This window comes from Ascaphus truei, unplaced genomic scaffold (genome assembly GCF_040206685.1).
Source record: "Ascaphus truei isolate aAscTru1 unplaced genomic scaffold, aAscTru1.hap1 HAP1_SCAFFOLD_967, whole genome shotgun sequence".
Classification (NCBI taxonomy): Eukaryota; Metazoa; Chordata; class Amphibia; order Anura; family Ascaphidae; genus Ascaphus; species Ascaphus truei.
In genome coordinates this window covers 27,501-55,374 of record NW_027457306.1, presented here as the reverse complement: position 1 = coordinate 55,374, position 27,874 = coordinate 27,501, and the positions used below count along the sequence as shown (strand labels likewise).

At 54.4% G+C, this 27,874-nt stretch overlaps 1 protein-coding gene across 1 annotated transcript in view; it reads right to left on the bottom strand.

Annotated features, from left to right (window-relative positions):
• Window positions 1–27,874, bottom strand: part of LOC142486590 (vesicle-fusing ATPase-like) — a 91,741-nt gene that overhangs the window by 57,867 nt on the left and 6,000 nt on the right. Inside the window, 4 exon segments of the mRNA XM_075585169.1 lie at window positions 3,669–3,835; window positions 20,691–20,730; window positions 21,812–21,911; window positions 22,640–22,725. Of these exon segments, the coding sequence (XP_075441284.1) occupies window positions 3,669–3,835; window positions 20,691–20,730; window positions 21,812–21,911; window positions 22,640–22,725 (393 nt within the window).

Here is a 27,874-nt window from a genome sequence, read left to right as displayed (position 1 = left end):
TGTGCGTGTCTGTGTATGCGCGTGTCTGTGTATGCGCGTGCGTCTGCCTGTGTATGCGCGTCTGTGTAAGCGCGTGTGCGTGTCTGTGTATGCGCGTGTCTGTGTATGCGCGTCTGCGCGTGTCTGTGTATGCGCGTCTGTGTAAGCGCGTGTGCGTGTCTGTGTATGCGCGTGTCTGTGTATGCGCGTGCGTCTGCCTGTGTATGCGCGTCTGTGTAAGCGCGTGTGCGTGTCTGTGTATGCGCGTGTCTGTGTAAGCGCGTGTGCGTGTCTGTGTAAGCGCGTCTGTGTAAGCGCGTGTGCGTGTCTGTGTATGCGCGTGTCTGTGTAAGCGCGTGTGCGTGTCTGTGTATGCGCGTCTGTGTAAGCGCGTGTGCGTGTCTGTGTATGCGCGTGTCTGTGTATGCGCGTGTGCGTGTCTGTGTATGCGCGTGTCTGTGTATGCGCGTGTGCGTGTCTGTGTATGCGCGTGTCTGTGTATGCGCGTCTGCGCGTGTCTGTGTATGCGCGTGTCTGTGTATGCGCGTCTGCGCGTGTCTGTGTAAGCGCGTGTGCGTGTCTGTGTATGCGCGTGTCTGTGTATGCGCGTGCGTCTGCCTGTGTATGCGCGTCTGTGTAAGCGCGTGTGCGTGTCTGTGTATGCGCGTGTCTGTGTATGCGCGTCTGCGTATGCGCGTGTCTGTGTAAGCGCGTGTGCGTGTCTGTGCGTGTCTGTGCGTGTCTGCGTGTGTCTGCGCGTGTCTGTGTAAGCGCGTGTGCGTGTCTGTGCGTGTCTGCGCGTGTCTGTGTAAGCGCGTGTGCGTGTCTGTGCGTGTCTTTGTAAGCGCGTGTGCGTGTCTGTGCGTGTCTGTGTAAGCGCGTGTGCGTGTCTGTGCGTGTCTGCGCGTGTCTGTGTAAGCGCGTGTGCGTGTCTGTGCGTGTCTGTGCGTGTCTGCGCGTGTCTGTGTAAGCGCGTGTGCGTGTCTGTGCGTGTCTGCGCGTGTCTGTGTAAGCGCGTGTGCGTGTTTGTGCGCGTCTGCGCGTGTCTGTGTAAGCGCGTGTGCGTGTCTGTGCGTGTCTGTGCGTGTCTGTGTAAGCGCGTGTGCGTGTCTGTGTAAGCGCGTGTGCGTGTCTGTGCGTGTCTGTGTAAGCGCGTGTGCGTGTCTGTGCGTGTCTGCGCGTGTCTGTGTAAGCGCGCGTGCGTGTCTGCGCGTGTCTGTGTAAGCGCGTGTGCGTGTCTGTGCGTGTCTGTGCGTGTCTGCGCGTGTCTGTGTAAGCGCGTGTGCGTGTCTGTGCGTGTCTTTGTAAGCGCGTGTGCGTGTCTGTGCGTGTCTGCGCGTGTCTTTGTAAGCGCGTGTGCGTGTCTGTGCGTGTCTGCGCGTATCTTTGTAAGCGCGTGTGCGTGTCTGTGCGTGTCTGCGCGTGTCTGTGTAAGCGCGTGTGCGTGTCTGTGCGTGTCTGCGCGTGTCTGTGTAAGCGCGTGTGCGTGTCTGTGCGTGTCTGCGCGTGTCTGTGTAAGCGCGTGTCTGTGTAAGCGCGTGTGCGTGTCTGTGCGTGTCTGCGCGTGTCTTTGTAAGCGCGTGTGCGTGTCTGTGCGTGTCTGCGCGTGTCTGTGTAAGCGCGTGTGCGTGTCTGTGCGTGTCTTTGTAAGCGCGTGTGCGTGTCTGTGCGTGTCTGCGCGTGTCTTTGTAAGCGCGTGTGCGTGTCTGTGCGTGTCTGCGCGTGTCTGTGTAAGCGCGTGTGCGTGTCTGTGCGTGTCTGCGCGTGTCTGTGTAAGCGCGTGTGCGTGTCTGCGCGTGTCTGTGTAAGCGCGTGTGCGTGTCTGTGCGTGTCTTTGTAAGCGCGTGTGCGTCTGTGCGTGTCTGCGCGTGTCTGTGTCTGTGTAAGCGCGTGTGCGTGTCTGTGCGTGTCTGCGCGTGTCTTTGTAAGCGCGTGTGCGTGTCTGTGCGTGTCTGCGCGTGTCTTTGTAAGCGCGTGTGCGTGTCTGTGCGTGTCTGCGCGTGTCTGTGTAAGCGCGTGTGCGTGTCTGTGCGTGTCTGCGCGTGTCTGTGTAAGCGCGTGTGCGTGTCTGCGCGTGTCTGTGTAAGCGCGTGTGCGTGTCTGTGCGTGTCTGCGCGTGTCTGTGTAAGCGCGTGTGCGTGTCTGTGCGTGTCTGCGCGTGTCTTTGTAAGCGCGTGTGCGTGTCTGTGCGTGTCTGTGCGTGTCTGCGCGTGTCTGTGTAAGCGCGTGTGCGTGTCTGTGCGTGTCTGCGCGTGTCTGTGTAAGCGCGTGTGCGTGTCTGTGCGTGTCTGCGCGTGTCTGCGCGTGTCTTTGTAACCGCGTGTGCGTGTCTGTGCGTGTCTGCGCGTGTCTGTGTAAGCGCGTGTGCGTGTCTGTGCGTGTCTGCGCGTGTCTGTGTAAGCGCGTGTGCGTGTCTGTGCGTGTCTGCGCGTGTCTGTGTAAGCGCGTGTGCGTGTCTGCGCGTGTCTGTGTAAGCGCGTGTGCGTGTCTGTGCGTGTCTGCGCGTGTCTGTGTAAGCGCGTGTGCGTGTCTGTGCGTGTCTGTGCGTGTCTGTGCGTGTCTGCGCGTGTCTTTGTAAGCGCGTGTGCGTGTCTGTGCGTGTCTGCGCGTGTCTGTGTAAGCGCGTGTGCGTGTCTGTGCGTGTCTGCGCGTGTCTGTGTAAGCGCGTGTGCGTGTCTGTGCGTGTCTGCGCGTGTCTGCGCGTGTCTTTGTAACCGCGTGCGTGTCTGTGCGTGTCTGCGCGTGTCTGTGTAAGCGCGTGTGCGTGTCTGTGCGTGTCTGCGCGTGTCTGTGTAAGCGCGTGTGCGTGTCTGTGCGTGTCTGCGCGTCTGCCCGTGCAGGTTCCTTCGAACTTTCCTTAATGCTGAAACTGTAATTTCTTGGCTTAGCTGGGCCTCCTGTCTTATCTATTAAACCCCCGCCCTTGTAGCGTCAGAGAGAGAGAGAGAGAGAGAGAGAGAGAGAGAGAGAGAGAGAGAGAGAGAGAGAGAGAGAGAGAGAGAGAGACAGAGATGTACCGTCTGTCGGCCTTGAGAAAGATGAGGCAGCTTAGCACGTGCGTTTTCTTTTTTTTGCTTAATCTGCTCAAACATATTGCAAAATGTATAACCAAGTAACTGTAAGAAAAACCAGATAAGGGAACGGAAGATGTCCAATGACGTGATAAGTGCCGACATTGTGATATTAATTTATTGTGATATTAAATATGCCCGCCCCTTCACCTGGCATAAGATAGAGCCTATAGTTCGGTGCATGTATGTTAGATCACACGCATGTCTTGATTTTTATGTCAATGTCACTCTTGCAAGCAGCAGCTGCTGCAAGAACGTTTTTCCAACAGATTGTTTTTACCTAAAAAGAATAAGTGTGGCACTGAGTTTTTCCACCACACTCGCTACATCGGAAACTCCAACTGCTCCACACAGAGATCGAACCAGAGCGACTAGCTCCACTCCTAAAATATTACACTAGTGAAAGACCAACACGTCCCAGAATCCCTTGAGGTTGGGGGGGGTGCTCGGAGAGTGGTAGTGATTGAGGGAGGTGGCTTGGCTGGATGCTCAATCCCTAGTAGTACAGTCATGGATCAAGGAGCGGGAATGGACATAAAGTGTACGAGCTCCTATCGGCCGAGAGTGCCCCGGCCACCTGCAGGCGCCCGGGCTTCCTCCCGGGGTTGCCGGACGTACCTGCTGGCCCACGGAGAAGGCCTGGTTGTTAAACTGCTGGATGAACTCCCCTGCCATCTTGTCCGTGTCGTAGGGGTTGGAGTCCACGTTCTTCTTCTGCAGGAAGTCTATCTCGATGGTCATTGTGCCGACGCACTGCTTGGTCTTGTCAAAGTTGTACACCGCGACTGATTGGGGAGACAGAGACGGATAAAGGGGGTGGGATTAGGGAGAGAGATGGGTCCCCCCACCCCCGCCGTGGCCAATGCCTTTGTAACCGCACTGCCGAACACAATACTCGTGGCCACATTTTCTAAGCAGCGCCATTCCACGAGGCACCGTCCAACCCATTGAACTTCCAGGGACCCTTAGGATTCTCCCGGGGAGAGGTCGTATGGAATAGCGCCGTTTAGTAAACACGAGCGCTACATAGCATCGCCGAATTACTCTACGTGAAGCAAAGGGTGAAACAGTGTGCTCATTTGCATATCATTACCCAGAATCCTTGGCTGCAGGGGAAGCAGTGTATGACAAGAGATAACGGGGGGGAAAAGACAGGGTTGCAGACCTGGCCGAGACGTGACTGTGCCCGCAAGATTTCTATTTGCTCTACCTGTTAGCCAATCAAGGGAGTGTTTACTGGCACGTTAACTACTTCTTCACGGTGGTTATTTATTGAAGGGACACAGACATTGTTGCTTTGCAGAGACGCAGTAACGCAGCTGTCCAATCAACTCGCTGATTTGTATCCGGTAATATGATAAATATTGTGAAACATCCCCCCCCCTGCAAAGCTTGGGTTGATCATGAAGGCGTTAAAAGTAAAGCTTGCCCCCCTGCAGACGCACTTACCCGAACTCCCTCCTACTGTCTCTGTACGTTCTCCCTACCTACCAATTAGATTGTAAGCTCCTCGGGGCAGGGACTCCTCTTCCTTAATGTTACTTTTACAGTATGTCTGAAGCACTTATTCCCACGATCGGTTATTTATATGATTTGTTATTTATATGACGTGTATTACTACTGTGAAGCGCTATGTACATTTATGGCGCTATATAAATAAAGACACACAATACACACATATAAGTAACACACACAAACGTCAAAATACTTGTAATAAACAAACAAAAGGGTGTCCCGCTGGACGCCATGGAACCTATTAAACATGTCCCCGTCAGTAAAAAAAATGTTTGTTGTATCTACAGACATTAAATCCGACTCATCCTCGTAGGTGGGAGAAAGCCGACTGATGAAGAGCATTATATATACATACACACACGCGTCACCCGAAGACCAAATGCAGAACGAGTCGGCACTCCAGCATTAGGCCTTGGGCTATAGTGGGAGCGCCCGCTTCCGCGCTCCTCGACGCGGCGGCGCGCTCGCCTGCAGCAGGAGAGACGTCCTGTTCTGCAGGCAGAGGTCGACGGGGAGGCGTGTCGGGAGGGGGGGGGGGGCGCGGCCGTGACGTCACGGAGCCGGTTGGCCCTCGTTTGGGGCGCGCCCGGCTCACGTCACCCGGCCGTCGCGCCGAGAAATACAAACTGGTTTGCAGCGCGAGTCTCCCCGTTGCGCATGTGCACGTGCGCAACTACGTCGGCGTCCTAGTGTTGGTTTCCGGCGCGAGCTACTCGGGACGTACCCTTAAAGTGTTCAAAAGCACACAGTTGTATTGGGGAAATCCAATATTCCCTGGTCCAGCTCTGGGACCTCCTTCTGGGCTGTGCCAGCGGTATTCGTTCATTTCAAGTTGCAGAAGAGCTTGCACTCTAGCACGCTAACATTTTCAGAAGGCCCCCTCGCGTCTGTGGCAATAATGTCTCAGTAGGACGACGGATATGTAAAGGTCAAGCTGACCAGGATAGAGGAGAGCTGGGGGGAAAACGCCAGGTCACGATGGGTCATGTATGTGTCTCAGTAGAACGATGGAAATGTAAGGTAAAGCTGACCAGGATAGAGCAGAGCTCGGGGTTCCCCTGGCGCCCCTAAAGGGTTCCCTGCAATTTTCTGGTCATTTTGAAAATTGTATCAAATAAAGAAGAATTCAAAATGCATCTGATCTCAGACGCGCTATTAGAGAGGGTCGGGGTTCCTTACAATGCATCTGATCTCAGACGCGCTATTAGAGAGGGTTGGGGTTCCTTACAGTGCGTCTGATCTCAGACGCGCTATTAGAGAGGGTTGGGGTTCCTTACAATGCATCTGATCTCAGACGTGCTATTAGAGAGGGTTGGGGTTCCTTACAATGCATCTGATCTCAGACGCGCTATTAGAGAGGGTTGGGGTTCCTTACAATGCATCTGATCTCAGACGCGCTATTAGAGAGGGTTGGGGTTCCTTACAATGCATCTGATCTCAGACGCGCTATTAGAGAGGGTTGGGGTTCCTTACAATGCATCTGATCTCAGACGTGCTATTAGAGAGGGTCGGGGTTCCTTACAATGCATCTGATCTCAGACGTGCTATTAGAGAGGGTTGGAGTTCCTTACAATGCATCTGATCTCAGACGCGCTATTAGAGAGGGTCGGGGTTCCTTACAATGCATCTGATCTCAGACGCGCTATTAGAGAGGGTCGGGGTTCCTTACAATGCATCTGATCTCAGACGCGCTATTAGAGGGGGTTGGGGTTCCTTACAATGCGTCTGATCTCAGACGCGCTATTAGAGAGGGTTGGGGTTCCTTACAGTGCGTCTGATCTCAGACGCGCTATTAGAGAGGGTTGGGGTTCCTTACAATGCATCTGATCTCAGACGTGCTATTAGAGAGGGTTGGGGTTCCTTACAATGCATCTGATCTCAGACGCGCTATTAGAGAGGGTTGGGGTTCCTTACAATGCATCTGATCTCAGACGCGCTATTAGAGAGGGTCGGGGTTCCTTACAATGCATCTGATCTCAGACGCGCTATTAGAGAGGGTTGGGGTTCCTTACAATGCATCTGATCTCAGACATGCTATTAGAGAGGGTCGGGGTTCCTTACAATGCATCTGATCTCAGACGCGCTATTAGAGAGGGTTGGGGTTCCTTACAATGCATCTGATCTCAGACGCGCTATTAGAGAGGGTCGGGGTTCCTTACAATGCATCTGATCTCAGACGCGCTATTAGAGAGGGTCGGGGTTCCTTACAATGCATCTGATCTCAGACGCGCTATTAGAGGGGGTCGGGGTTCCTTACAATGCATCTGATCTGAGACGCGCTATTAGAGAGGGTTGGGGTTCCTTACAATGCTTCTGATCTCAGACGCGCTATTAGAGAGGGTTGGGGTTCCTTACAATGCATCTGATCTCAGACGCGCTATTAGAGAGGGTTGGGGTTCCTTACAATGCATCTGATCTCAGACGCGCTATTAGAGGGGGTTGGGGTTCCTTACAATGCATCTGATCTCAGGCGCGCTATTAGAGAGGGTCGGGGTTCCTTACAATGCATCTGATCTCAGACGCGCTATTAGAGAGGGTCGGGGTTCCTTACAATGCATCTGATCTCAGACGCGCTATTAGAGAGGGTTGGGGATCCTTACAATGCATCTGATCTCAGACGCACTATTAGAGAGGGTCGGGGTTCCTTACAATGCATCTGATCTCAGACGCGCTATTAGAGAGGGTTGGGGTTCCTTACAATGCATCTGATCTCAGACGCGCTATTAGATAGGGTTGGGGTTCCTTACAATGCATCTGATCTCAGACGTGCTATTAGAGAGGGTCGGGGTTCCTTACAATGCATCTGATCTCAGACGCGCTATTAGAGAGGGTCGGGGTTCCTTACAATGCATCTGATCTCAGACGCGCTATTAGATAGGGTTGGGGTTCCTTACAATGCATCTGATCTCAGGCGCGCTATTAGAGAGGGTTGGGGTTCCTTACAATGCATCTGATCTCAGACGCGCTATTAGATAGGGTTGGGGTTCCTTACAATGCATCTGATCTCAGGCGCGCTATTAGAGAGGGTTGGGGTTCCTTACAATGCATCTGACCTCAGACGCGCTATTAGAGAGGGTTGGGGTTCCTTACAATGCATCTGATCTCAGACGCGGTATTAGAGAAGGTTGGGGTTCCTTACAATGCATCTGATCTCAGACGCGCTATTAGAGAGGGTTGGGGATCCTTACAATGCATCTGATCTCAGACGCGCTATTAGAGAGGGTCGGGGTTCCTTACAATGCATCTGATCTCAGACGCGCTATTAGAGAGGGTTGGGGTTCCTTACAATGCATCTGATCTCAGACGCGCTATTAGATAGGGTTGGGGTTCCTTACAATGCATCTGATCTCAGACGTGCTATTAGAGAGGGTCGGGGTTCCTTACAATGCATCTGATCTCAGACGCGCTATTAGATAGGGTTGGGGTTCCTTACAATGCATCTGATCTCAGGCGCGCTATTAGAGAGGGTTGGGGTTCCTTACAATGTATCTGATCTCAGACGCGCTATTAGAGAGGGTCGGGGTTCCTTACAATGCATCTGATCTCAGACGCGCTATTAGAGAGGGTTGGGGTTCCTTACAATGCATCTGATCTTAGACGCGCTATTAGAGGGGGTTGGGGTTCCTTACAATGCATCTGACCTCAGACGCGCTATTAGAGAGGGTTGGGGTTCCTTACAATGCATCTGATCTCAGACGCGCTATTAGAGAGGGTCGGGGATCCTTACACTGCATCTGATCTCAGACGCGCTATTAGAGAGGGTCGGGGTTCCTCACAATGCATCTGATCTCAGACGCGCTATTAGAGAGGGTTGGGGTTCCTTACAATGTATCTGATCTCAGACGCGCTATTAGAGAGGGTTGGGGTTCCTTACAATGCATCTGATCTCAGACGCGCTATTAGAGAGGGTTGGGGTTCCTTACAATGCATCTGATCTCAGACGCGCTATTAGAGAGGGTCGGGGTTCCTTACAATGCATCTGATCTCAGACGTGCTATTAGAGAGGGTTGGGGTTCCTTACAATGCATCTGATCTCAGACGCGCTATTAGAGAGGGTTGGGGTTCCTTACAATGCATCTGATCTCAGACGCGCTATTAGAGAGGGTTGGGGTTCCTTACAATGCATCTGATTTCAGACGCGCTATTAGATAGGGTCGGGGTTCCTTACAATGCATCTGATCTCAGGCGCGCTATTAGAGAGGGTTGGGGTTCCTTACAATGCATCTGATCTCAGACGCGCTATTAGAGAGGGTTGGGGATCCTCAGAATTTACTTAGGGTTCCTTCACCAAACAAAGGTTGGAACCCCCTGCCCTGGCTGGTTGTCCCAGTCCTGAAGTGCACGGTAAGTACTGAAGCGCTCACTTAGGCCGCGCTTATAGTGCCGGCGACGCGACTTCGCCAAAAAACAAAAGCATTGCCGCCGCCGCCGCGTGCGCTTATAGTGCACGCGACGGCGACAAGCAACAGAGCGCCGTCGCGAAAACCCGCCGCCGGCAAAATTTGATTTTTCCAGGGCCGTCGCGTCACGTGACAGGCCCTCGAACAAATCAAATCGCGGGAATCCCGCGATGCGGCCGACCGGCGAAACATAACTTTCGCCGGTGGCGACGGCGACGGGTGACAGCATTGTGAGGTCACGTGAGCTCGTCGAGACATCATAATACACTGAATGTTGGGGAGCTATAAATGCTGAAGCCGGGAGGAGTTATCATTCATTCATCAGCCTGGGGAGGAGGAGGAGGAGAAGGAGAAGGAGGAGGAGGAGGAGGAGGAGGAGGAGGAGGAGGAGGAGGAGGAGGAGGAGGAGGAGGAGGAGAAGGAGAAGAAGGAGGAGGAGGAGGAGGAGGAGGAGGAGGAGGAGGAGGAGGAGGACGGGGAGCGCCTCCCTGTAACAGCATCAATAACATCCTGATGACCAACGGAGGCACAGAGAGACGCGAGTGCAGTTTATTCTAACAAGGGCCAACTGGGACGAGTGATGGAAGACCAGCCCACATGTTGCATTTCTGATAGTTATTGAATTGGCTGAATATTCTCCTTAAAAGCAGCAATTTCCCTGTGAGAGAGTGAAGGAGTTAACGCTCTCTGTTCAGGCACAGGAGACAACGCCAGTGTCGGGTCTTCTAAGCTATTTCTAGTAAACGCCTGATTGCAAGAGGTTTAAAAGGCAGTCAGCCAGAACTGAGTCTTTCTCCAACTTGCCAGGACGGGGGTTTGAACGGTCCCCCCGGGCCCGACTGGACACACACCCAGCAACGGAAGTTGAACAAGCCTGCAAGGACACAGGGTTTGTCTGCTAAGGAAGCAGGGCTGACCTGTCTGCAAGGTGTAACAGAGGGATTACCTGGAATCTCCTGGAACGGACCCCCAGCACCTCCGATAAGAACTTATGTTGATTACAGATGTGCTGTATTATGCTGTGACCTGTTTTAACTGGTAATTAGCTTAGCTAACCAGTCGGTTAGTCAGGGCCTGTTCTGTTTAGTCAGTCTCCCTAACGTGGAGTAGGCTTTTCTGTTTATGGTTTTGTTTTGCCTTAAAGGGACAGTGTACCTAACTTTGTCTACTTGTGAAGAAAATAAAACCACCAAAATTATTGTTTCAGCACAAGTGCAGTTGTGTGGACTCTTTACTGACCGTGCCCACAAAGCCCGGCCGAAAACAAGGGGTCTGTGAGAGAGTGCCTGACCGAAAATACAGGGCCTGTAAGAGAGCGCCCGGCCGAAACCACAGGGCCTGTGAGAGAGCGCCCGGCCGAAATAACCTGAGTGTCAGGAATGCTCCCGGATGATGTCACAGACCCTGATAAAGGGCATATGTGGGAAAAAACGGACATCTGGTAACGACTCAGGTGCAGCAAGCGCTGGAGAAAGCAGCATCTGCTCCGTAGGCGTGGGAGGAGAAGCTGCCAGAACAGGCAGAACCTACAGAGCAGGAAGAACCTACAGAGGAGGCAGAACCTACAGAACAGGCAGAACCTACAGAGCAGGCAGAACCTACAGAACAGGCAGAACCTACAGAACAGGCAGAACCTACAGAACAGGCAGAACCTACAGAGCAGGACAAGGCTGCCGAGCCGAGATGATCTGTTATCTTATTATAAATAAAATGGTAAACCTTACAAATGTGTGAACAGCTTCTTATTAGCAAGGGGGAGACGGAAGGAGGGGGGGGGAGAGAAGGAAGGAGGGGGGGAGACGGAAGGAGGGGGGAGGAAAGACAGAAGGAGGGGGGAGGAAAGACAGAAGGAGGGGGGAGGAAAGACAGGAGGGGGGAGGAAAGACAGAAGGAGGGGAGAGGAAAGACAGAAGGAGGGGGAAGACAGAAGGAGGGGGGAAGACAGAAGGAGGGGGGGAGACAGAAGGAGGAGGGGGGGAACTGAGAGGGGGGGAAGACAGAAGGAGGAGGGGGAAAGACAGAAGGAGGAGGGGGGGAACGGAGAGGGGGGGAAGACAGAAGGAGGGTGGAAAGACAGAAGGAGGGGGAAGACAGAAGGAGGAGGGGGGAAGACAGAAGGAGGAGGGGGGGAAGACAGAAGGAGGAGGGGGGAAGACAGAAGGAGGGGGGGGAGACAGAAGGAGGAGGGGGGGAACGGAGAGGGGGGGAAGACAGAAGGAGGAGGGTGGAAAGACAGAAGGAGGGGGAAGACAGAAGGAGGAGGGGGGGAAGACAGAAGGAGGAGGGGGGGAAGACAGAAGGAGGAGGGGGGGAAGACAGAAGGAGGGGGAAGACAGAAGGAGGGGAGAGGAAAGACAGAAGGAGGGGGAAGACAGAAGGAGGGGGGAGGAAAGATAGAAGGAGGGGGAAGACAGAAGGAGGGGGGAGGGATGACAGAAGGAGGGGGAAGACAGAAGGAGGGGGAAGACAGAAGGAGGGGGAAGACAGAAGGAGGAGGGGGGAAGACAGAAGGAGGAGGGGGGGAAGACAGAAGGAGGAGGGGGGAAGACAGAAGGAGGGGGGGGAGACAGAAGGAGGAGGGGGGGAACGGAGAGGGGGGGAAGACAGAAGGAGGAGGGTGGAAAGACAGAAGGAGGGGGAAGACAGAAGGAGGAGGGGGGGAAGACAGAAGGAGGAGGGGGGGAAGACAGAAGGAGGAGGGGGGGAAGACAGAAGGAGGAGGGGGGGAAGACAGAAGGAGGGGGAAGACAGAAGGAGGGGAGAGGAAAGACAGAAGGAGGGGGAAGACAGAAGGAGGGGGGAGGAAAGATAGAAGGAGGGGGAAGACAGAAGGAGGGGGAAGACAGAAGGAGGGGGAAGACAGAAGGAGGGGGAAGACAGAAGGAGGGTGAAGACAGAAGGAGGGGGGGGAACGGAGAGGGGGGAAGACAGAAGGAGGAGGGGGAAAGACAGAAGGAGGGGGGGGAAAGACAGAAGGAGGAGGGGGAAAGACAAAAGGAGGGGGGGGACGGAGAGGGGGGGAAGACAGAAGGAGGAGGGTGGAAAGACAGAAGGAGGAGGAGGGGAAGACAGAAGGAGATGGGGGAAGACAGAAGGAGATGGGGGGAAGACAGAAGGAGGAGGGGGGGAAGACAGAAGGAGGGGGGAGGAAAGACAGAAGGAGGGGGAGGAAAGACAGAAGGAGGGGGGAGGAAAGACAGAAGGAGGGGGGAGGAAAGACAGAAGGAGGGGGGAGGAAAGACAGAAGGAGGGGGGAGGAAAGACAGAAGGAGGGGGGAGGAAAGACAGAAGGAGGGGGGAGGAAAGACAGAAGGAGGGGGGAGGAAAGACAGAAGGAGGGGGGAGGAAAGACAGAAGGAGGGGGGAGGAAAGACAGAAGGAGGGGGGAGGAAAGACAGAAGTAGGAGGGGGGAAGACAGAAGGAGGAGGGGGGGGAGACAGGAGATGGGGGGGAAGACATAAGGAGGAGGGGGGGAGACAGGAGTGGGGGGGGTGAGACAGGAGGGGGGGGAAGACAGGAGGGTGGGGGGACAGAAGGAGGGGGGGGAAGACAGAAGGAGGGGGGAGGAAAGACAGAAGGAGGGGGAAGACAGAAGGAGGGGAGAGGAAAGACAGAAGGAGGGGGAAGACAGAAGGAGGGGGGAGGAAAGATAGAAGGATGGGGAAGACAGAAGGAGGGGGAAGACAGGAGGGGGAAGACAGAAGGAGGGGAAAGACAGAAGGAGGGGAGGAAAGACAGAAGGAGGGGGAAGACAGGAGGGGGGGGAACGGAGAGGGGGGAAGACAGAAGGAGGAGGGTGGAAAGACAGAAGGAGGAGGAGGGGAAGACAGAAGGAGGAGGAGGGGAAGACAGAAGGAGGAGGGGGGGAAGACAGAAGGAGGGGAGAGGAATGACAGAAGGAGGGGGAAGACAGGAGGGGGAAGACAGAAGGAGGAGGAGGGGAACGGAGAGGGGGGGAAGACAGAAGGAGGAGGGGGAAAGACAGAAGGAGGAGGGGGAAAGACAGAAGGAGGAGGGGGAAAGACAGAAGGAGGGGGGGAACGGAGAGGGGGGGAAGACAGAAGGAGGAGGGTGGAAAGACAGAAGGAGGAGGAGGGGAAGACAGAAGGAGGAGGAGGGGAAGACAGAAGGAGGGGAGAGGAAAGACAGAAGGAGGGGGAAGACAGAAGGAGGGGAGGAAAGACAGAAGGAGGGGGAAGACAGAAGGAGGGGGAAGACAGAAGGAGGGGGAAGACAGAAGGAGGGGGAAGACAGAAGGAGGGGGAAGACAGAAGGAGGGGAGGAAAGACAGAAGGAGGGGAGGAAAGACAGAAGGAGGGGGAAGACAGAAGGAGGGGAGGAAAGACAGAAGGAGGGGGAAGACAGAAGGAGGGGGAAGACAGAAGGAGGGGGAAGACAGAAGGAGGGGGAAGACAGAAGGAAGGGGAAGACAGAAGGAGGGGAGGAAAGACAGAAGGAGGGGGAAGACAGAAGGAGGGGGAAGACAGAAGGAGGGGGAAGACAGAAGGAGGGGAGGAAAGACAGAAGGAGGGGGAAGACAGAAGGAGGGGGAAGACAGAAGGAGGGGGAAGACAGAAGGAGGGGGAAGACAGAAGGAGGGGGAAGACAGAAGGAAGGGGAAGACAGAAGGAGGAGGAGGGGAACGGAGAGGGGGGAAGACAGAAGGAGGAGGGGGGAAAGACAGAAGGAGGAGGGGGAAAGACAGAAGGAGGGGGGCGGAAAGACAGAAGGAGGGGGGCGGAAAGACAGAAGGAGGGGGGAGGAAAGACAGAAGTAGGAGGGGGGAAGACAGAAGGAGGGTGGGGGAGACAGACGGAGGGGGGGGGAAGACATACGGAGGGGGGGGAAGACAGACGGAGGGAGTGTGTGAGAAGTGTGACTCAGTATTTATCTGCAGAGTGTGCATGTGGTTCGGGCCATGGGAGGAGGAGCGGGAGTGCTGCATTGGCACAGTCCTCGGGAGCTGCATTACTGCGACACCTAGTGGGGGAAACACTGCCACTGAGAAAGGGCTGAGTGGGTGACCCAGATGTGTGGGAGAAGGAAGCTGGTCACAGAGGGGATCTGTCACAGGCATGTGGGGGGGGGAGGAGAGGGGGGAGGGGAAGAGAGGGAAGGGATAGGTGGAGAGGGGAGAAAGGAGAGAAAGGATAAGGTGAGAAAGAGGAGGGGAAGGAAGGGGTGACTGGGAAAAAAGAAAGAGAGAGGGTGAAAGGAAAGAACAAGATCATCAAAAAAACACAGAGTAGAAGTGACCGAGAAACATAAGGAGGGGTGGGGTGGGGGGAGAGAGAAGCGGAGGGGGAGAGAGAGAAGCGGAGAGGGTGGAGGGAGAACGGAGAGGGTGGAGGGAGAGAGGAAAGAGGAAAGAAGAAGAGAGAGAGGAGAAGAGGAGAGAGGAGAGAGGAGGGAGGGGAGAAGGGGAGGGGAGAGGGGGAGAGGGAAGGGGGAGAGGTGAGAGGGGGAGGAGGGGAGGGGGAGAGGGGAGAGGGGAGAGGGGGGGAGAGAGGGGGGAGGGGAGAGGGAGAGGGGGAGAGGGGGAGGGGAGAGGGGGAGGGGGGGAGGGGAGAGGGGGAGGGGAGAGGGAGAGGGGGAGGGGAGAGGGGGAGGGCAAGAGGCGGATGGGGAGGGAGAGGGACAGAGAGGGTGAGAGAGAAGGGGCAGGAGGAGGGGAAGAAGGAGAGGGGGAAAGATATATTATATACATACAAACACGAATGGCTAGATGTAAATGTCTCCTTTCTTCCTGCATTGCATTTATTCACAAGCTGCCGGCCCCCTTTCATTATAAAAAGGGAGACAAGCTGCGGTCGTGGGCGGAAGACGAAAGGCTTTAGGAAACCTTCGCACCCGTCTAACCATAATCTCAGCTCACACTGCATACTGATTGATTACTACAGTGCGGTGTCTCTGCGGCATCCTCCCCATCTGTATCTCACCGCGAGGATCTCACATCCTTAGCCAAGCTGCATGTAATATACAGGAGGGGATCACGGGTAACCATGTCACTGCCATTAGCACACTTTGCCCCTAGGAGAGACTGACCCCTTAACCATGTCACTGCCATTGGTACACTTTGCCCCTAGGAGAGACTGACCCCTTAACCATGTCACTGCCATTGGTACACTTTGCCCCTAGGAGGGACTGACCCCTTAACCATGTCACTGCCATTAGTACACTTTGCCCCTAGGAGGGACTGACCCCTTAACCATGTCACTGCCATTAGTACACTTTGCCCCTAGGAGGGACTGACCCCTTAACCATGTCACTGCCATTAGTACACTTTGCCCCTAGGAGGGACAGACCCCTTAACCATGTCACTGCCATTAGTACACTTTGCCCCTAGGAGGGACTGACCCCTTAACCATGTCACTGCCATTAGTACACTTTGCCCCTAGGAGGGACTGACCCCTTAACCATGTCACTGCCATTAGTACACTTTGCCCCTAGGAGGGACTGACCCCTTAACCATGTCACTGCCGTTAGTACACTCTGCCCCTAGGAGAGACTGACCCCTTAACCATGTCACTGCCGTTAGTACACTTTGCCCCTAGGAGGGACTGACCCCTTAACCATGTCACTGCCGTTAGTACACTTTGCCCCTAGGAGGGACTGACCCCTTAACCATGTCACTGCCGTTAGTACACTTTGCCCCTAGGAGGGACTGACCCCTTAACCATGTCACTGCCGTTAGTACACTTTGCCCCTAGGATAGACTGACCCCTTAACCATGTCACTGCCATTAGTACACTTTGCCCCTAGGAGGGACTGACCCCTTAACCATGTCACTGCCATTAGTACACTTTGCCCCTAGGAGGGACTGACCCCTTAACCGTGTCACTGCCGTTAGTACACTTTGCCCCTAGGAGAGACTGACCCCTTAACCATGTCACTGCCATTAGTACACTTTGCCCCTAGGAGGGACTGACCCCTTAACCGTGTCACTGCCATTAGCACACTTTGCCGCTAGGAGGGACTGACCCCTTAACCCTGTCACTGCCATTAGCACACTTTGCCCCTAGGAGAGACTGACCCCTTAACCATGTCACTGCCATTAGTACACTTTGCCCCTAGGAGGGACTGACCCCTTAACCATGTCACTGCCATTAGTACACTTTGCCCCTAGAAGGGACTGACCCCTTAACCATGTCACTGCCATTAGTACACTTTGCCCCTAGGAGGGACTGACCCCTTAACCCTGTCACTGCCATTAGTACACTTCGCTGCTTGGAGGAGCCCTGACAGCAGTCCCAGTATATGAAGCAGCAGATTGCTTGGCTCTGTGCCCAGCTCACACATTTCAGCACCTCGGAGAGCGCAGGCGGCAGCACTAACTCTCCATGTTTATATCAAAGGCTCAAACCAGAGCGGCCTTTACATACTGTACTGTATATGTGACAGTGTCTCTCATATCCCCCTCTCCCCTCTAAGCTGCACATATTAACCCTTTATATATGTGACAGTGTCTCTCATATCCCCCTCTCCCTTCTCTCCTCTAAGCTGCACATATTAACCCTTTATATATGTGACAGTGTCTCCCATATCCCCCTCTCCCTTCTCCTCTCTAAGCTGCACATATTAACCCTTTATATATGTGACAGTGTCTCTCATATCCCCCTCTCCCCTCTCCCCTCTATGCTGCACATATTAACCCTTTATATATGTGACAGTGTCTCTCATATCCCCCTCTCCCTTCTCTCCTCTAAGCTGCACATATTAACCCTTTATATATGTGACAGTGTCTCTCATATCCCCCTTTCCCTTCTCCCCTCTAAGCTGCACATATTAACCCTTTATATATGTGACAGTGTCTCTCATATCCCCCTCTCCCCTCTCCCCTCTATGCTGCACATATTAACCCTTTATATATGTGACAGTGTCTCTCATATCCCCCTCTCCCTTCTCCACTCTAAGTTGCACATATTAACCCTTTATATATGTGACAGTGTCTCTCATATCCCCCTCTCCCCTCTAAGCTGCACATATTAACCCTTTATACATGTGACAGTGTCTCTCATATCCCCCTCTCCCTTCTCCCCTCTAAGCTGCACATATTAACCCTTTATATATGTGACAGTATCTCCCATATCCCCCTCTCCCTTCTCCCCTCTAAGCTGCACATATTAACCCTTTATATATGTGACAGTATCTCCCATATCCCCCTCTCCCTTCTCCCCTCTAAGTTGCACATATTAACCCTTTATATATGTGACAGTGTCTCCCATATCCCCCTCTCCCTTCTCACCTCTAAGCTGCACATATTAACCCTTTATATATGTGACAGTTTCTCTCATATCCCATCTCCCTTCTCACCTCTAAGCTGCACATATTAACCCTTTATATATGTGACAGTGTCTCTCATATCCCCTCTCCCTTCTCACCTCTAAGCTGCACATATTAACCCTTTATATATGTGACAGTTTCTCTCATATCCCCCTCTCCCTTCTCCCCTCTAAGCTGCACATATTAACCCTTTATATATGTGACAGTGTCTCTCATATCCCCCTCTCCCTTCTCCCCTCTAAGCTGCACATATTAACCCTTTATATATGTGACAGTGTCTCTCATATCCCCCTCTCCCTTCTCCCCTCTAAGCTGCACATATTAACCCTTTATATATGTGACAGTATCTCCCATATCCCCCTCTCCCTTCTCCCCTCTAAGCTGCACATATTAACCCTTTATATAAGTGACAGAGTCTCTCATATCCCCCTCTCCCTTCTCCCCTCTAAGCTGCACATATTAACCCTTTATATATGTGACAGTGTCTCTCATATCCCCCTCTCCCTTCTCCCCTCTAAGCTGCGCATATTAACCCTTTATATATGTGAGTTTCTATCATATCCCCCTCTCCCTTCTCCCCTCTAAGCTGCACATATTAACCCTTTATATATGTGACAGTGTCTCCCATATCCCCCTCTCCCTTCTCCCCTCTAAGCTGCACATATTAACCCTTTACATATGTGACAGTGTCTCTCATATCCCCCTCTCCCTTCTCCCCTCTAAGCTGCACATATTAACCCTTTATATATGTGACAGTGTCTCTCATATCCCCCTCTCCCTTCTCCCCTCTAAGCTGCACATATTATCCCTTTATATATGTGACAGTGTCTCTCATATCCCCCTCTCCCTTCTCCCATCTAAGCTGCACATATTAACCCTTTATATATGTGACAGTGTCTCCCATATCCCCCTCTCCCTTCTCCCCTCTAAGCTGCACATATTAACCCTTTATATATGTGACAGTGTCTCTCATATCTCCCTCTCCCTTCCCTCCTCTAAGCAGCACATATTAACCCTTTATATATGTGACAGTGTCTCCCATATCCCCCTCTCCCTTCTCCCCTCTAAGCAGCACATATTAACCCTTTATATATGTGACAGTGTCTCTCATATCCCCCTCTCCCCTCTAAGTGCACATATTAACCCTTTATATATGTGACAGTATCTCCCATATCCCCCTCTCCCTTCTCCCCTCTAAGCTGCACATATTAACCATTTATATGTGGGACAGTTTCTCTCACATCCCCCTCTAACCCTGTAAATGAATCTCAAAGGAAGGGTGTCTCTCCATATTGTCACTTCCCCGTGTGCGCACCCACCCCCTGTATTAAGCTCTCTGTATATTTTTACACAGCAGGCTCACGCTGTTAATAGTTCAGACGTACACAGCCTTCCTCTTGATTATTAAATAAAGCTTGACCTTCCCCCCCCCCCCCCCCACCATCTCGGATAAGCCTGGCCGTTGCTTCCTGTCAGTCGACTAATAAGATATCATCAACACCACACAGCCCGAATGTTACCAGACCCTGGGAAATACCCGCTCATAACTCCGTGGGGGCCCCTGCTCTTCCCCATTATCTCTGAAGCATCCAGGCCTTTCACTGCAGCCAAGGATTCTGGGTAATGACATGCAAATGAGCACTCTCAATTATAGGGGTGCCAGGTGTCGAGTATTGAACCGGACTGTCCTGTATTTGGACACTCGGCCTAGTAAAAAATGAGAGATAATGCTGGACATTTGTGTATACCGGTATTATCTCTCTGGGCGTGTACGTGTATACCGGTATTACCTCTCTGGGAGTGTACGTGTATACCGGTATTATCTCTCTGGGCGTGTATGTGTATACCGGTATTACCTCTCTGGGCGTGTATGTGTATACCGGTATTACCTCTCTGGGCGTGTATGTGTATACCGGTATTACCTCTCTGGGCGTGTATGTGTATACCGGTATTACCTCTCTGGGCGTGTATGTGTATACCGGTATTACCTCTCTGGGCGTGTATGTGTATACCGGTATTACCTCTCTGGGCGTGTATGTGTATACCGGTATTACCTCTCTGGGCGTGTATGTGTATACCGGTATTACCTCTCTGGGCGTGTCTGTGTATACCGGTATTACCTCTCTGGGCGTGTATGTGTATACCGGTATTACCTCTCTGGGCGTGTATGTGTATAGCGGTATTACCTCTCTGGGCGTGTGTATGTGTATACCGGTATTACCTCTCTGGGCATGTATGTGTATAACGGTATTACCTCTCTGGGCGTGTATGTGTATACCGGTATTACCTCTGTACGTGTATGTGTATACCGGTATTACCTCTCTGGGCGTGTATGTGTATACCGGTATTACCTCTCTGGGCGTGTATGTGTATACCGGTATTACCTCTCTGGGCGTGCATGGGTATACCGGTATTACCTCTCTGGGCGTGTATGTGTATATCGGTATTACCTCTCTGGGCGTGTATGTGTATATCGGTATTACCTCTCTGGGTGTGTATGTGTATACCGGTATTACCTCTCTGGGCGTGTCTGTGTATACCGGTATTACCTCTCTGAGCGTGTATGTGTATACCGGTATTACCTCTCTGGGCGTGTATGTGTATACCGGTATTACCTCTCTGGGCGTATATGTGTATACCGGTATTACCTCTCTGGGCGTGTATGTGTATACCGGTATTACCTCTCTGGGCGTGTATGTGTATACCGGTATTACCTCTCTGGGCGTGTATGTGTATACCGGTTTTTCCTCTCTGGGCGTGTACGTGTATACCGGTATTACCCTTACCCTAAAAAGCTTAACCTTAACCCCTTACCCCCCTCATGCCAAAGCTAATCTTCACCCTAAAAACCTTAACCCCCTTACCTTAAAACGCGAACCTAAACCCCTTATCCAAAAAGGCTTAACAACTAATCGTACCCCTTACCGTAAACCCCTAACGCTAACCTTTACTCTGACAACCTTACTTTAAAACCCCATAACCTAAACCCCCTAAAGTTAACCCCTAAAGCCGACGCTAATCACTTTAACGAAACGTCCGGCGTCTCCCTGTCCTGGGTCGGCTGTGCGGCGGCCGGTGAAAGGTTCGACACCGTCTCGGCCGCCCGCTGATGTCACAGCGGCTGTGTACAGGCCCAAACCCCACAACCTCCTCCTCCCCCGTCCCCCTACGCTCCCACCTACCCTTCCACATAGAGTGGAAGCTCCTCGGGCCCTTCCTTACCCCCGGTAACAACGTATGTCAATGTGCGTTACGTATCGTCCTCTAACCCTGATGCACCGCGCCCACGGGAAGATGTTGGCGCCTGATCCATCAACGATTACAATGGTCGCCTCCATCGTCCGCTCCCAAACAACATTCACCCCCCTCCCTCCCCCCCGCCCCGCTACGACACACAAAGATTCGCCCACAGACGGTCACGGAAAGGACCCAGGCTCTTACCTTCCACATCCTGCCCGATGGAAAGACCGGCCCATTTCCGCTAAGGAAGGACAAAGAGAAAAAGGGAGGGGGGGTTACTCGGTTGCCGAAATCCCGGCCTACAGTGCAAGAAACTACTCTTCAATGGCGTGCCATTAAGAAGAATGGAGAAGTCCGCTTCAAAGTTGGCACAGCCGCCATTTTGTTTGTCTCGTCTATAATTTGCCATTGTTTGTATAGTCATCATATTAGATGCTGACGTTATTGTCGTGTTCCCCCCCCCTTCTTTTTCTGTAACCCTTCTCTCCCCCACCCAATAAAAAATCTATAGCAGGGCTGGCCAACGCCAGTTCTCCACGGCCACCAACAGGTCAGGATATCCCTGCTTCAGCACAGGTGCCTCAATGAGTGGCTTAGTCAATGGTTGGCCAACTCCAGTCCTCAAGGGCCACCAACAGTCCCGATACTAGGGATATATGCCTGCTTCAGCCCAGGTGGCTCAATCAGTGGCTCAGTGATTGAGCCACGGGTTCTGAAGCAGGGACATCCTAAAAAGCCGACTTGTTGGAGGCCCTTGAGGCCTGCAGTTGGCCAGCCCTGTTTTAAAGTATAAACACAAAAGAATGGAGAAGAGCAAACGGGGGGAGGGGGGGAATCAAAACTCCAAGTGGCCTCTCCTAAATCCCAAAGGAATTCTGGGTGTTACGTGACCTCGGTTGGCGGTGGTTAATGAACGCATGCGCCTACGCCCAGAATGATGTTTCCACACTGCAGCGCGTACTCGAGCTTCTGCAAATGGACGCTGGTCTTTCTAACAGTTTACACGGGGCTCGTTAACCCATTAATGCCGTGCTCTCCAATGGAGACCCGCAGGCAACCGGCGACGCTTGGAAAACCCGTCCGACACCCGCGCTCTCCTGTACTCGCCCGCTTTTTCAGATTGCTGCGATCACAGACGGTCCTGAAGGGCGTTTCGGAAGCCTACTGATAAACGCACACGTCTGATGGGCCTCCAATATTAAGACTTAAGATGCCCCACGGTCCAGGGAAAACCCCGGGGGGAGTGGGAGGAGAGTGGGAGGGGAGGAGAGTGGGAGGGGAGAAGACCCCGGGGTAGAGGGAGAGAGGAGGATACTCCTTACCTGGGGGAGGCTGAAGGCAATGGTCCCCGGCAGCACGGTGTGGTGGGTCTTGAGAGTGAAGATGTACCGGTGGTTGGGGGACGTCCGCACGTTGACATGTCTGAAGACAGAGAGGGGGGGGGGGGAGAGAAGGGGTGTTGTGTTTGTAGAATGTGTGCACAGCGTCAGGCAGCCGCCGTCAGGAAAGCAGGAATACAGCTTCACGCATTTCATTTGGAGGAGGAGAACGTGGGTCAGTCATTGCACAAATCTTTGAGCCAGGTCTTTGATGAGTTCTGGTCAACAAATTTTATAAGCCCCCTCCACCCCCCCGCGGGATAAACGTGCCCCCCTGCGGGATAATAGCACCCCTGCCCCCACAGGTAAGCGGCGCCATCCCCTTGGGATAAGCCCCCCCACCCCCTCGCCGGATAAGCTCCTGCCCCCACGGGATAAGCTCCCCCCACAGCGGGATAAGCTCCTCCCCTGCAGGATAAGCTCCTCCCCCGCGGGATAAGCCCCACCCCCCCGGGATAAGCAAGTGCTTATACAGCCAGAACCCTCCGTCCCCACCTCATTATTGGGTCTCGGATCAGGACAGGGGCGGGATAAGGGGAAAGAAAAAAACGATTGGCAACCACTTCCCCCAATCAGAAGCCCCCCCCCCCCCGCAGAAATTCAACCGGTCAGGATGCACCATTACACCCCAAACGGAGAGTCACACGGGCACCTGATCTTCCATGGTGTCATCGTCGGGGGGTCTGCAGGTCGTGGCGACCGACATCCGTATGGGCAGGAAGGAGCGAGGCGCATGCGCGAGGTACACACACAAACCCCCAGTACACTTACTGGCCAGACTGGAAATCCTTCTCGCTGATCACGGCGCAGTTGCTTAGCGACAGCTCGTCCGTGGGGCACCGAGCCGCTTGCATAGACTGTCGGGGAGATCGAAAGAGAGAGAGAGAAGATGATCTGGTTAATTACACCCCAGCCAGAACAACAAGATAATCGTCATTATCTTTATACATCGCACCAGGGGACGGGGTTTGTGGCCCAAAGCAACCGTTTGGGGCATGGTTTGTTTATTTTTGCCACCTGCTTCCCCCCCCCCCCTCTCCCCCCGTGCAAATGGGGATTTAAAATGGCCGCCGGAAAGCGAAGGAGGGAGACAGCATCACGACGCGTGATGCCGGGTAATTTCCATTCTGCTGTGCTCCCTCGTCATCCTCCTGGAGCAAGGCAGCAGAAGACTTACCTGCAGCCGGCGGCGGAGGGTGAGGACAACCACGGCGACATCCTGGTGGTGGCGGGAGCAACGGAAGACATCCTTCGCCGCCGTTGGCGGTGGGAGCCGAGGAACATGTGACCGGAGCAGAAGCGTCTTCCGCTGCTTCCGCCGGCTGAACAATGTCGTCCCCTGCTGCCACCGCCTGAAGGATGTCTTCCGCCGCTCCCGCCACCACCAGGATGTCGCCGTGGTCGTCCGCACCCTCCGCCGCCGGCTGCAGGTAAGTCAAAACTACCCGGTAAGGGGTTGGAGCTTTTAGTTGAAGAGGTGAGAGAGTGAGAGAGTGAGAGGGTGCGAGGGTGAGAGGGTGCGAGGGTGAGAGGGTGCGTGTGAAGGGTGCGTGTGTGAGGGTGCGAGGGTGCGAGGGTGAGAGGGTGCGTGTGAAGGGTGCGTGTGTGAGGGTGCGAGGGTGAGAGGGTGCGTGTGAAGGGTGCGTGTGAAGGGTGCGTGTGAAGGGTGCGTGTGAAGGGTGCGTGTGAAGGGTGCGTGTGAAGGGTGCGTGTGAAGGGTGCGTGTGAAGGGTGCGTGTGTGAGGGTGCGTGTGTGAGGGTGCGTGTGAAGGGTGCGTGTGAAGGGTGCGTGTGAAGGGTGCGTGTGAAGGGTGCGTGTGTGAGGGTGCGTGTGAAGGGTGCGTGTGAAGGGTGCGTGTGAAGGGTGCGTGTGAAGGGTGCGTGTGAAGGGTGAGTGTGAAGGGTGCGTGTGAAGGGTGCGTGTGAAGGGTGCGTGTGAAGGGTGCGTGTGAAGGGTGCGTGTGAAGGGTGCGTGTGAAGGGTGCGTGTGAAGGGTGCGTGTGAAGGGTGCGTGTGAAGGGTGCGTGTGAAGGGTGCGTGTGAAGGGTGCGTGTGAAGGGTGCGTGTGAAGGGTGCGTGTGAAGGGTGCGTGTGAAGGGTGCGTGTGAAGGGAGCGTGTGAAGGGTGCGTGTGAAGGGTGCGTGTGAAGGGTGCGTGTGAAGGGTGCGTGTGTGAAGGGTGCGTGTGTGAAGGGTGCGTGTGTGAAGGGTGCGTGTGTGAGGGTGCGTGTGAAGGGTGCGTGTGAAGGGTGCGTGTGAAGGGTGCGTGTGAAGGGTGCGTGTGTGAAGGGTGCGTGTGAAGGGTGCGTGTGTGAAGGGTGAGTGTGAAGGGTGCGTGTGTGAAGGGTGCGTGTGTGAAGGGTGCGTGTGAAGGGTGCGTGTGTGAAGGGTGCGTGTGAAGGGTGCGTGTGTGAAGGGTGAGTGTGAAGGGTGAGTGTGAAGGGTGCGTGTGTGAAGGGTGCGTGTGTGAAGGGTGCGTGTGTGAAGGGTGCGTGTGTGAAGGGTGCGTGTGTGAAGGGTGCGTGTGTGAAGGGTGCGTGTGTGAAGGGTGCGTGTGTGAAGGGTGCGTGTGTGAAGGGTGCGTGTGTGAAGGGTGCGTGTGTGAAGGGTGCGTGTGTGAAGGGTGCGTGTGAAGGGTGCGTGTGAAGGGTGAGTGAGTGTGGTATGTGCGGGTGGTGGGTGCGTGTGTGAAGAGGTGAGAGAGTGAGAGAGTGAGAGGGTGAGAGGGTGCGTGTGTGAGGGTGCGAGGGTGAGAGGGTGCGAGGGTGAGAGGGTGCGAGGGTGAGAGGGTGCGTGTGAAGGGTGCGTGTGTGAGGGTGCGAGGGTGAGAGGGTGCGTGTGAAGGGTGCGTGTGTGAGGGTGCGAGGGTGAGAGGGTGCGTGTGAAGGGTGCGTGTGAAGGGTGCGTGTGAAGGGTGCGTGTGAAGGGTGCGTGTGAAGGGTGCGTGTGAAGGGTGCGTGTGAAGGGTGCGTGTGAAGGGTGCGTGTGAAGGGTGCGTGTGAAGGGTGCGTGTGAAGGGTGCGTGTGAAGGGTGCGTGTGAAGGGTGCGTGTGTGAGGGTGCGTGTGTGAGGGTGCGTGTGTGAGGGTGCGTGTGAAGGGTGCGTGTGAAGGGTGCGTGTGAAGGGTGCGTGTGAAGGGTGCGTGTGTGAGGGTGAGTGTGAAGGGTGAGTGTGAAGGGTGCGTGTGAAGGGTGCGTGTGAAGGGTGCGTGTGAAGGGTGCGTGTGAAGGGTGCGTGTGAAGGGTGCGTGTGAAGGGTGCGTGTGAAGGGTGCGTGTGAAGGGTGCGTGTGAAGGGTGCGTGTGAAGGGTGCGTGTGTGAAGGGTGCGTGTGTGAAGGGTGCGTGTGAAGGGTGCGTGTGAAGGGTGCGTGTGAAGGGTGCGTGTGAAGGGTGCGTGTGAAGGGTGCGTGTGAAGGGTGCGTGTGTGAAGGGTGCGTGTGTGAAGGGTGCGTGTGTGAAGGGTGCGTGTGTGAAGGGTGCGTGTGTGAGGGTGCGTGTGAAGGGTGCGTGTGAAGGGTGCGTGTGTGAAGGGTGCGTGTGTGAAGGGTGCGTGTGTGAAGGGTGCGTGTGTGAAGGGTGCGTGTGTGAAGGGTGCGTGTGAAGGGTGCGTGTGTGAAGGGTGCGTGTGTGAAGGGTGCGTGTGTGAAGGGTGCGTGTGTGAAGGGTGCGTGTGTGAAGGGTGCGTGTGTGAAGGGTGCGTGTGTGAAGGGTGCGTGTGTGAAGGGTGCGTGTGTGAAGGGTGCGTGTGTGAAGGGTGCGTGTGTGAAGGGTGCGTGTGTGAAGGGTGCGTGTGTGAAGGGTGCGTGTGTGAAGGGTGCGTGTGTGAAGGGTGCGTGTGAAGGGTGCGTGTGAAGGGTGAGTGAGTGTGGTATGTGCGGGTGGTGGGTGCGTGTGTGAAGGGTGTGTGTGGTGTGAGTGGTGTGAGTGGTGTGTGTGGTGTGTGTGGTGTGTGTGTGGTGTGTGTGGTGTGTGGTGTGTGGTGTGTGTGTGGTGTGTGGTGTGTGGTGTGTGGTGTGTGGTGTGTGGTGTGTGGTGTGTGGTGTGTGGTGTGTGGTGTGTGTGTGGTGTGTGTGTGGTGTGTGTGGTGTGTGTGGTGTGTGTGGTGTGTGTGGTGTGTGTGGTGTGTGTGGTGTGTGTGGTGTGTGTGGTGTGTGTGGTGTGTGTGGTGTGTGTGGTGTGGTTGGGGGTGAGTGGGGGTGAGTGGGGGTGCAAGTGGTATGTGTGGTGTGTGTGTGTGGTGTGTGTGGTGTGTGTGGTGTGTGTGGTGTGTGTGGTGTGTGTGGTGTGTGTGGTGTGTGTGGTGTGTGTGGTGTGTGTGGTGTGTGTGGTGTGTGTGGTGTGTGTGGTGTGTGTGTGGTGTGTGTGTGGTGTGTGTGGTGTGTGTGTGGTGTGTGTGGTGTGTGTGGTGTGTGTGGTGTGTGTGGTGTGTGTGGTGTGTGTGGTGTGTGTGGTGTGTGTGGTGTGTGTGGTGTGTGTGGTGTGTGTGGTGTGTGTGTGGTGTGTGGTGTGTGTGGTGTGTGTGGTGTGTGTGGTGTGGTTGGGGGTGCAAGTGGTATGTGTGGTGTGGTATGTGTGGTGTGTGTGTGGTGTGTGGTGTGTGGTGTGTGGTGTGTGGTGTGTGGTGTGTGGTGTGTGGTGTGTGGTGTGTGGTGTGTGGTGTGTGGTGTGTGGTGTGTGGTGTGTGGTGTGTGGTGTGTGGTGTGTGGTGTGTGGTGTGTGTGGTGTCCTTATCTACCTTGCTGGCTCTCAGGTGTCAGCTTACTTCCTGACTACCTAACTTCCACCTGAGTTAACCCTTATGAGTGCTGGATGAAGCACTCACACATATGTCTCCCAGGCGTAACTGATAGGAGTTTACTTCACTCTGTCACAGGGACCGGCTGCACCAATCCCCCCGCTATGTAACACCCCCTAACATCCGCACCCCCAAACCTTAATGGGACCAGCTGTGCGGCTGCACCAATCCCCACGCTATGTAACACCCCCTAACATCCGCACCCCCAAACCTTAATGGGACCAGCTGTGCGGCTGGACCAGTCCCCACGCTATGTAACACCCCCTAACATCCTCACCCCCAAACCTTAATGGGACCAGCTGTGCGGCTGGACCAATCCCCACGCTATGTAACACCCCCTAACATCCTCACCCCCAAACCTTAATGGGATCAGCTGTGCGGCTGGACCAGTCCCCACGCTATGTAACACCCCCTAACATCCTCACCCCCCAAACCTTAATGGGATCAGCTGTGTGGCTGGACCAGTTCCCACGCTATGTAACACCCCCTAACACCCCCAAACCTTAATGGGACCAGCTGTGCGGCTGGACCAGTCCCCACGCTATGTAACACCCCCTAACATCCTCACCCCCCAAACCTTAATGGAACCAGCTGTGTGGCTGGACCAGTCCCCACGCTATGTAACACCCCCTAACACCCCCAAACCTTAATGGGACCAGCTGTGCGGCTGGACCAGTCCCCACGCTATGTAACACCCCCTAACACCCATAATGTGCACCTTCCTGGTGCTGGATAAAAATGAGGCGGCATAGAATCCAGGTCACCGCGGGCTCTTCCCTAGTGTTTTAGGGGGATTTGCCGTGCCAGATGTGTATATGGGGAGGGGGAGCAGTACATCTGCAGCTCACACACATTAATCTCCGCACAGATCAGTGATACAGGCGCTGGCGACAGCTTGCCAGGCCCTTGTGCAGAAGATTTCATATGTGGATCTGTGTGGGGGAGGTGGTGTGTGTGTGTGTGATACACACCCTCCTTCACCACACACACACACACACACACACACATAGCCCTGTGTCACACACACACACACACACAGCCCTGTGTCACACACACACACAGCCCTGTGTCACACACACACACAGCCCTGTGTCACGCACACACACAGCCCTGTGTCACGCACACACACAGCCCTGTGTCACACACACACACACAGCCCTGTGTCACACACACACAGCCCCGTGTCTCACACACACACACACACACACACAC